General features: G+C 36.2%; 1 protein-coding gene across 1 annotated transcript; it reads left to right on the top strand.

The window, feature by feature from the left end:
• The first annotated feature begins 2629 nt into the window (after nucleotides 1-2629).
• On the top strand, nucleotides 2630-4846 carry LOC110370258 (acetyl-CoA acetyltransferase, mitochondrial). The gene is made up of 3 exons (XM_021326001.3): nucleotides 2630-2811; nucleotides 2975-3163; nucleotides 3594-4846. The coding sequence occupies exons 1-3, from the start codon at nucleotides 2752-2754 to the stop codon at nucleotides 4614-4616; spliced, it is 1272 nt and encodes a 423-aa protein (XP_021181676.2). The 5' UTR covers nucleotides 2630-2751; the 3' UTR covers nucleotides 4617-4846.
• The last annotated feature ends 5694 nt before the right edge of the window (nucleotides 4847-10540 follow it).

The following is a 10540-nucleotide window of genomic DNA, read 5'->3' as shown; positions in this document are numbered from 1 at the left end:
TTTATTTTCTAGCAAATAAATTACCTTTATAGCAAAGGAAACATGAAGAAGAAACCATTTATTTGCCATTCAACATAGATGAAGCAATCAACCACAAACTACCAATTAACAGTAATCACCTAAATACTTAAACTCTCTGCAAAATGTAACAATTAAGTGAAATATAATGCAACAAAGACTTATCTAAGATACTAAGATAGCATGAAAAACAACTGCTATGTAAACTATAGTTACACAATACAGTGATAAAGTAATGATAAATGAAAAATAAATTATACAGTTGCATTATGTTTCTCAACTGAATAACAGATAAGGATTGACAATATCTGATCTCATACTTGTTGCACTTTTCCGTTCATGATGTCATAATAATTTGATAGGGTCATCTATACTAATATCATAAAGAGGAAAACATTGTATTTTTGGTTGGTCATTTGTAATGAATAAATTAAAAAAAAAGGAATGGACAGATATTAAAAGTTCTTTCACTATTGGAAAGCTACCTACATTATATGAAAGTAAAATAGGCTATGTTTTATCAAGCTACAGGTAGTAGTCCCTAGGGGATGCAGGTGAAACCATGGGTTAGCAGCTAGTATGCTATAAGTTGTACCTATTATGATAACACATAAATATTTGGTTAATAACTTCATTTTTGTGTGGAAGTGTAATTTTTAACTTATCTGGTTTCTAAAAGTTAGGTTGAGAACACAAGAATGTGATTCCTTGATCTTACTAAGTTCTCTTGGGTTAATCCATACAGGACAAATCATGAGCATCAATAACCATGAACACTTGAAATGTTACAATCACCTTTCCCTATTGATGTATAAAGAATACATACCTGTGGAATTGAATGAATCTTGTAGGTAGATTTACATTTAGTAAACACCTATTATTTAATTTCTAAAAGTTTAGATAATCATGGGAATAAACGAATATACGGTCTATCGTAATTAGGTCTATTAGATAAGTTTAAGAAAATTAAAAAGTAATACTGATAGAGGTTTAATTTACAACATACAAACACTTTTTTTTAAATACCTAATGATTTACAATCGTAGATTATAATTCCCTGAATTTGATTAAGTGTTTAGACATAGGATATTGAGAAATGCTAAACCTAAAACAAGCTGTCCAAGGTAGCAACTAGCAAGCAACATAGCTATGAATAGTCAATTATTTTCTGATCATAACTGTTAGTCGTAGTTAAGTTACTCGACAATACTATTTGATTCTAAATTCAAACAAAACAAAAGCTTGATCAATACATGAACAACATTTAAAACAAAACACTAACCTGATTTCCTATTTTTTTTACACCTTTCGACCCACTCATCAGCTGTCCACAAAAGTAATATTATCCGATAACACTCATTTGTTTTAGTAACTTTCTACTTCAATCAAGTGATAATTTTTAAATCAAATAATTTAAACCTTGTGATTTTTTTTAATTAATAGAAAAATGCATTACATGCACCCTGATGTACTACCAGCAGGTACGCACTAGAGTTGTACTAAAGTCATTCCATTCATAAAATAACCTTAGTAACTACCAAAATAAAGTCGATTATTAGTAAATCGATTTCTTTACACAAATTAATTTTTCATCACAAAAATTGTTTAAATACTGAAAAATTTCAGAATTTTCTGTAACTTTAAATTTTTCGTAAATATATGTGAAACAAAAATGTGCATTACGGAATAAAAAGTCTGAACCGAAGCAAATGTAATAGGTATAGCATAGCATAGCAATGGATTTAGAAGTGCGTTTTGACATTTGGTAAAACATTTAACAATACAAATACAGGTAATATTGCTGTGCTAGACGTAATTACTTATTCGCTTCGTTAAAAAATGTTTTTGTTATAAACTACAATTCAATATTCTATCGAAGAGTTATTTATAACACTAGATAGTTGTTTTATATCACATCGTATTCCTTAAAAACCGGCAAAAAGAAAAAAGGAGGAAAAAAGAGGAGGAACACTTTGTTCATGGATCTCCTTGCATCAAAATTGATTGTTTATTCGTGGTAAAAAATAAAACTTCATATTTTACCATTGACATATAACTATATATTTTACTTAACATTGACTACTTATTTAATTTTGATATCAATTGATTTATAAGATTATTTGTGGGTACCACTCTATTAACTAGATTCATTCACTTTCTAGCTCATAGATAATACACACTTTTCCCCCAGACAACGCAACAACGCTAGCGCTAGCTAGCGCATTGCTAGCGCAAGCTAGTGTCATGTTTGTGTCAACGTCATTTCACTCCTACAGAATGTGCGTATTCGGTTTAGGGTGGCAGTAGTCAAAAAAATAATTATTGTATGTCCATATCATAATTTCCTTAAAATAAATAATAACTTGAAGCCCCCATAACATTTTAATGCAGGCATTCATATATTGAAATTTATAAATTTTATCAGCTTTGGCAGTCATCATTTTTAATTAATGGAAATGTTGTAACTTTTGTATAATTGATACAATAAAGCGAACAATCTGTGGGTCAAAGTATCTTTCTTACAAATTCTTGGTCTGCAGTTTTACTACGAAAATCAACCTTATTTTCGGAGTGTTAAGCATTTAAATGAAACTTTGAACAGTACGTGGGGTATCTTGAATAATAATTTGTTTTTTTACTTTTGTGAATGATAAGCGTTATCATTTTCTATAACTTTAATCAGTTTGGTAGTGGTCTTTTGAATACGTATAATAGTTATTTTTAGAATAAATCATGTTTTTTTTGAAAGGCAATAGAATTATTACCATCAAAATGCGGCCAGCATATAATAAGGTTCGTCTTCCTACCAGTGTTATTATTCGTCAGTCAGTCGTAGATCGCGTACCCCGCTAGTAGCTACTACTTACTAACCATCGAAAATAATAATAACTTAACTTTCTTCGGACTGTTACCAGTGAAATACATAAATTTTATTAATTTGGAAATTGTTCAACAGCTTTATAAAGCGATGGCTGCGTATTCTTCAAAACTTTCCCTGAACGATGTGGTGATCGCGTCCGCTGTGAGGACTCCAATTGGCTCCTTTAAGGGTAGCCTGTCGAGCCTTTCAGCTACCGAACTTGGAGGTGTCGCCGTTAAAGCAGCAGTTGAAAGAGCCGGCATTCCTAAGGAAGAAGTTAAAGAGGTTAATATATTCACCCTACTTTCTCTTGTTTTCCATTAATTTACAGTTATCATTAAACCATGATCAGTTTAACATTTTGGCAATTTTGTAAAAATAATATTGTAGTCATTGGCATGGTGCTGACAAGATTAAAGCTGGTTATTGATTAATTTGCTCATATCTTCATTAGCAGCTTAGATAACAAAGATTTAAATCAAATTAATAAATATTTAACTTAATTTCTATTTTAATGAAAAGGTGTTTATAAAGAAAAAAAATCCATAGTTAAATGATTATTTTGAGACTTGTTTACTCACTTTCTGGACTCAGAATATTTTTTACATTGCAATAAAAAATATTTTTAAAGCATAGGTATAAGTATATTAAATAAAATAACTAGGTACACTGCATAAATAAAAAATATATATAATGTACTATTTTTCTTTTGCAGGTATACATGGGAAATGTCTGTTCTGCTGCTTTAGGCCAGGCTCCTGCGAGGCAAGCTACCATTTTCGGAGGTCTTCCTAAAAGCACAATCTGCACAACTGTTAATAAAGTTTGTTCATCTGGCATGAAGGCCATCGTATTGGCCACGCAAGGTTTGCAAACTGGAACTCAAGATGTGATATTAGCTGGAGGAATGGAATCTATGTCAAACGTGCCTTACTATTTGAAGAGGGGTGATACACCATATGGAGGTGTTCAGTTGAATGATGGCATTTTGTATGATGGCTTGACTGATGTTTATAACAAAATCCATATGGGTAACTGTGCTGAGAATACAGCAAAGAAACTGAACATCTCAAGGAAGGAACAAGACGACTATGCTATTTCAAGTTACAAGAGAAGCGCTACAGCATATGAAAATAAGACTTTTGCTGATGAGCTGGTACCAGTACCGGTGCCCCAGAAGAGAGGTGCTGCCCCAGTTATCTTTGCAGAAGATGAGGAGTACAAGAAGATCAACTTTGATAAATTCACCTCATTGGCAACTGTGTTCCAAAAGGAGAATGGAACGGTGACAGCTGGTAATGCCTCAACATTGAATGATGGTGCTGCAGCCATGGTCCTGATGACTGCTGATGCTGCTCAAAGATTGAATGTTAAGCCCCTGGCTCGTGTTATTGGATATGCTGATGGGGAATGTGACCCTATTGACTTCCCAATTGCTCCAGCAGTTGCTATTCCAAAATTGCTAGCTAAGACTGGTGTCAAGAAAGAGGATGTAGCTATGTGGGAAATTAATGAAGCCTTCAGTGTTGTAGCTTTGTCCAACATGAAAATGCTAGAACTTGACTCTAACAAGATTAACATTCATGGAGGAGCTGTTAGTCTTGGCCATCCCATTGGTATGTCTGGTGCCAGAATTGTTGTTCACTTGTGCCATGCTCTCAAGAAGGGCGAAAAGGGTGTAGCTGCTATCTGTAACGGTGGAGGTGGTGCCACCTCTATCATGATTGAGAAATTGTAAGTCAACAACTTCTGGACCCTTTGTTTAAATGTCTATGTGCCTTTTAGGAATAATTTGCTGTTATTGAATGTTTTTTTTTCTGTTTACTAGCTACCTCTAAGAGTAAAAGATTTTTATGATACTGTTGAAATATGTAATTTTTATATCCATATCTACTGTAAATAAACTTTAAGATGGAAAAGTTGTATACTCTCATTCTTTTCAATAAAATGTTTAAATATATGTACAAATGATTTTCATTAATTTATGCTTTGGTATTCCAGAGCACACTCTACAGATGGACCACCAGTTTTGACTTTTTACACTAAAGACCCATGTGGACTATGTGACATAGTGATGGAAGAATTAGAGCCCTATAAAGATAGAATAGTAATCCAAAAAGTATATATCACTGAGAAGGAAAATGTGAGGTGGTTAAGGTTGTACAGACATGATATACCTGTATTGTTCCTAAACGGACAGTTTTTATGTATGCACAAACTGAACAAAGATTTACTTGAATTGAGATTGCAAAAGATAGAAAATGAAAAACTTCATGAGTGAGAAAAAAATCCGAGGTCAGTTTTCAAAATCAGGTTTTTCTTGTTCTTTATGAGTGGTGTGTAGGTAGTAGGTAATGTGCATACATAAAAAGGATTATATAAAATGTAATGGGCTGTATAATGTATCGGCGAACCATGAAGGCCATGTTGAATATTATTGCATGAATGTGGTATGTACAGTAATTAAATTGCTTGGTATTGGAAATTAGCTTTTCAATCATACCTACTTAACATAACGCTTATTCTAACAAAGGGTGAGCAGAACACTTACTTACATTATTTTCGCCACTAATCTTTTATCAGGACTAAATTGCATGGTAACAATCGGTTTGATATAACGATGAAATGATAATCATCACACTAATATACCTACTATAAAGGCAAAACTTGTACCTAAGTGTCTTTTTTTGATTCTTCATGAGCAAATGGCTAGCCAATGAAAAAAAAATGTTATGCAGGAAACTGACACTAGGTACCTACTTACCTACCTACGGATCAACATGTTGGCTATTAGGTAATTTTATCCAGGTGCGGGAGGTAAGTAGTTCTCTCGGAACGCGGGAGAATCCGAGCATATACCTATTGAAGTTTAACTGCAATAATATAGACTAGCCTTACTTAGTCCGTTAGTTAGTAGTTTAGAGTAGGTACATAACTAGATTGGAGCCTATATAGTCCTACCTTACACTCAGCAGTCCCGCTTCTAAAAATCTACTCTGAAGGTATACCTATATCCCTACGCAACGCGGCATTTTGTACTCACGATTAAGATAGACCACAATATATTCCGAACCATATGGGGCTTGCAACTACGCCAGACGCCTTAATAAGGGTCCGTATCGTTGGTAAATTCAGATAACTATATCGTAGCTAGGTATATCATAGGATTCATAGGTTTGTTCACTTCATGACAATAGCGCCCCTACTGTCTAACTAAAATGACGAAAAGATGTACCGAAGATGTTGGATCTACCGTAGTAGTACCTAACAATCTTAATTTAGGTAGGTAGGTATGCTTCAACATGACTGAAATGTTTCACATTACCCTTTATATTTAGTCATCTTCGAATAGAGAGATCATCCACCGATGACGACATGATGTCACAAGTACCTACATGGCTGCAGAAATGGGGCAGGAGAGATTGCGTATTACCACAGATTATATAATAGTTACTACGTAACGGCTATTTCTCCTTACATACACAAGGATGTTAATTTGGCTATCACAGAAGTCGTTTAGATGTTTCGCGAAAAGCTTAACTAAACATTAACTTTAAATAATTTCAGGTAAAATATGATCTGGCATCAAAATCATCTTTTGAAATAATTCTCTCCCCCTACATAGGTATTCACTAACCTACTCCCCCAATATACAGCCTTGTATGCTGCCCTTATGTACGAAGTAGGTACGTAAGGATGCATATAGAAGGGCTCTATATGCATTGTTACATACTTCCTCTGTATTATATTATCCCTTTTGTACTAATCCTATATACTGGAAACCGCCGGAAACAGCTGGTAAATTATAAAAGCTCGAATTGATGACGGATTAGGTGCCTATTAAAGGTCACGAATTACGATAGGCCGGTCAGATAGTGCAGAGCGCGTCATAAACTTAAAAAAAATATTTCACGATAAACATTGTCTAATAAAAAATAATGATGACGAACTTACGTCACCGAAAAGTTGTTCAATTAAATTAATTAAATCTTAATTGTCGTTTTATCTTAGGTCCGTTTGCGATATTTCTTACAGTTTTTGTAATACATACTTAGTGGATGTGCATAGGTAGGTACCTACTCTATTCACTACGGATGTCTCAAAGAGGCAAACAGTTGAACCAATTTTGATGAAGCTCACCTAGGAAGTATATGGCGTCGTCCTAATTGGGAGCGAACGTACGATGGCGCGATGCGTTTTTCATCTAAGGCGTCGTCCTAATTGACAACGATCGTACGATGACACGATGCGTTCTCGTCGTGCGATGAGTTCAAACATACAGATTTCATCAGAGTGTCCTATTTGAACTTCGCAAGTGAGATCGTGAGATGAAAAACGCATCGCGCCATCGTACGATCGCTCCCAATCAGGACGACGCCTATAGGTACAACGTACGGTACAGTTAGCAAAAGAGTCTATTTACAAAATCAAACAAGTTTAACAACTGAACACTAAAAAAAATAAGAACATGCATGGACATCAGGCTCTGACAATTGTGGTCATGATGCATGGATGTCTGTGGGGATAGGCTCCTCATTATCCCATCGAGAATGTTTTCAGGAGCTTTATGACATGTCATGTGTAGGTATCCTAAATCACCTTATCAGACGAGTCGGAAGATATTCTAAATATAGGCATTACAGACTACTCGAAACATATTGAATTAGGTAAGTACAAGAAGATAGTGAGCGATAATGATCTCAAGTTGAAGAGGTGTTACGATTTTAGGCTTGGATTATGTCACACTCAGACTGCCTAGGTACCTACTTATGTGGTAAAGATAAGCCATTACCACTATTAGGTAATCCGTGACATTACTAAGCTGGGGCCCGATTCTCCTAATTTTACTTAAGCAACATACGATTCACGTTCGACTCGATTCGACTGAGATCCGATCCCGACTCGATCACGATTGAAGCGTATGTGGCATTCCGCTATTTTTTCTTTGAAATAAACGTTTTTATCCTTTTCTGTCATTCAATAATGAATCATTTTGTCTGCAAATGATTAACGATTGCAAAATGATAGTACACCAAACTACCATATACACCAAAATTACCAAAATAGCAGACCAATCGCACACCAATCAAATGTCAATCGAATACGATTGGTCTTTTATTAGTAGCAGAATGCCCGATATGGTTAAAACTGCTATTGCGATTCGATTTCTATTCGATTTTGACAACATTAACTTAGGAGAATCGGGCCACTTATTTGGTGATGTTGCCCTAAAAGCACTATTTTGCCAAAGACTATAACGAAAATGCTTTCTTTTAGTTAGAGTTAGAGCAAGGAAGATGTGTATCTAACGCAAGTGCTATCCTATCGATCGATGCTCGTAGGTCCTCGAAAATGCACGGGGTGAAGGCCAAGGACAGTGCAAAACTGTATTGATATTGAAGTATTGAACTAAAGCCGCAGCGACCGCAGCGGTTGCATGACCTGCCTAGGTACCTAATATCGTTGTATCGTGTAACAGTTCGTGTTTTGGTAGAAGGTTTTAAAAATCTGAAGAACACTGAAACATAACTGATTTCTAGTTATGTTTTACGAGCTTATTTGGTTGATACCACTTGAAATAACTTATTTATCTAGAAAACATCTTGCATAGGTATCTTATAATAATGTCAGGTAACGAAGAGCTCAGGAGGAACAGAGTACCTAAAAGAAACGAGCTTGGGCTTGGGCTTTAATCAGTAAATGTCTAACTATCTATCCCTACATAAACAGCTGCATCATTATATGTCTACCCTTGGTGCATCTGACGATTTCCCATCTCCAAAAAAATAATATTAGATGTGCATGCTCATTGAGTTCTGGGCGTAGTTAGGGCTCTTCCTACTTTTGCAATCAATCAATCTGAAAATTATTGTTGCCTAGGTATAAATATTATTTAAATTATGCAATGTTCAAAAACATAGCAAAGAGACGGTGGCCATGAACCTGTCCGACAAACAAGTTAATAGTTAGGTATGTACCTCTACCTATACTGACTTGGTTATAAAACCGGACCGACAAGGTGTGTGTTAGTTTAACTGACAGGGTGTCCAGAAATTGGAAAACAAGATAGTGGAAATACAATGTGAAATTCCACATTCGTGTAGGCATAAATTGGTGCTTATCATCAATTTCCATGCTATGGGTTGCACACTGAAATGTCGCGTGTTGTGCAGTTTGGCTTTTTCAAATCAATTATTTTAGGTCTTACCTAGGTACTTATAAGCAATGATCTGACAATGCGAATAAAAAACCTAACTCTCCAGCTAACTTTTTTGTTTGTCAGTCGTGGAATTGTTAGTACTTATTCATTTTTGCTTCATATGAATATACTAGCTTCTGCCCGCGACTTCGTACGCGGATCCTGTCCCTTATGCCAGCGACTACGGGGTCAGCAAAATCAAAGATCTGAATCGTCTGATATTGAATTTTAAGGGCCCGTTGACTTGAAAACAACGGAATACGTATTGCCATTAGAAACGTTCCATATATTTAATTTTTGTACTTCAACGGCTAAAGCACAGCAGACTAAACAAAACGCTGAGAACTGAACCGCAATAGACGCGACCATAGGGATAAAAGTAGTAATTCTAATTAGTCCACATTTAAGTTGTGTGTGGCAAAAATATTACACGTATTATTACGTTAAAAAACATTAAATGTTTCTGAGATGACAAAGTCGTGATGACTTAGTGGAATTCGTGGTGGTTTAGTGGGTAGAGAACCAATCTCTCAAGTATGAGCGTACGTCTTTGATTCCAGGTCTGGCAAGTACCTGCCAATGCAACTTTTCTAAGTTCGTATGTACTTTCTACGTATATTTTGGATACCAATGACCGTTATTTAGAGGGCATGTTAAACTGTAGGTTCCGGCTGTCATTAAACATTTTTGGCAGTCGTTATGGGTAGTCAGAAGCCAGTAAGTCTGACCAGTTTTACCAAGGGGTGTTGGGTTGAGCGGGTAACCGGGTTGTGGAGGTCAGATAGGCAGTCGCTCCTTGTAAAACACTGGTACTCAGTTGCATCATGACTGGAAGTCGACTCTAACATAATTGGGACAAAGGCTCTTAAGATAATAACGACAATAATAATGAGATCATCGTCATCATCATCGCAGGACATCTGAGGCTGATGACGGGGAGTAGCTACCCCGCGGGGCTATATATACTGAGTTCTCCAGGGAGAGTATACTGTCCCCCATCTCCGGCCGGTCGGAGTGAACCATGACGGGGGTAGGTCTCACGCCTCTGGCTTGGCTTGGCCGTCCAGAGTGGAGTCGCTAGAGCAGGGTTAGTAGCCCTGCTCGGAGGATAGGTGCCTCGTGGCAAGTAATTTTCATCCACAGTTAGCAATGGTATAGCACAGGACCGGGGATTGTCTTTTTTTTAACGACGTCCACCGGGGATTGTCCTTGGGTTCATTTCTATAGTGTATAAAGGGATAATCGTCGGTTTTGTGCCACAATTTCATTAAAGTTGTCTCAAAAGGGCTTCAGCGTGTTGGCTTCGGCCCCACGTTTGCCTCCCAAAAATTCGGAACTCTGTAGTCCCGAGGTCTGGAAGAGACATACAAAATAATAATGAGATATAACGCAACAAATTCGGAGAGTGGGGGCTCGTGACGAAACGTCTAGGTATGTAAAATTTGTACTAAGCAGTGACTTAA

This window comes from Helicoverpa armigera, chromosome 7, assembly GCF_030705265.1.
Source record: "Helicoverpa armigera isolate CAAS_96S chromosome 7, ASM3070526v1, whole genome shotgun sequence".
Lineage (NCBI taxonomy): Eukaryota > Metazoa > Arthropoda > Insecta > Lepidoptera > Noctuidae > Helicoverpa > Helicoverpa armigera.
Note: the sequence above shows the minus strand (reverse complement) of the source record. Positions and strands in the feature narration are given on the sequence as shown.

Coding starts and splice junctions, on each gene's coding strand:
- LOC110370258 (XM_021326001.3), top strand. CDS start 2,752: ATGTTTTTTTTGAAAGGCAATAGAATTATTACCATCAAAATGCGGCCA. Junction 2,812..2,974: donor TGCGGCCAGCATATAATAAG/GTTCGTCTTCCT, acceptor ATTGTTCAACAG/CTTTATAAAGCGATGGCTGC. Junction 3,164..3,593: donor CTAAGGAAGAAGTTAAAGAG/GTTAATATATTC, acceptor TTTCTTTTGCAG/GTATACATGGGAAATGTCTG.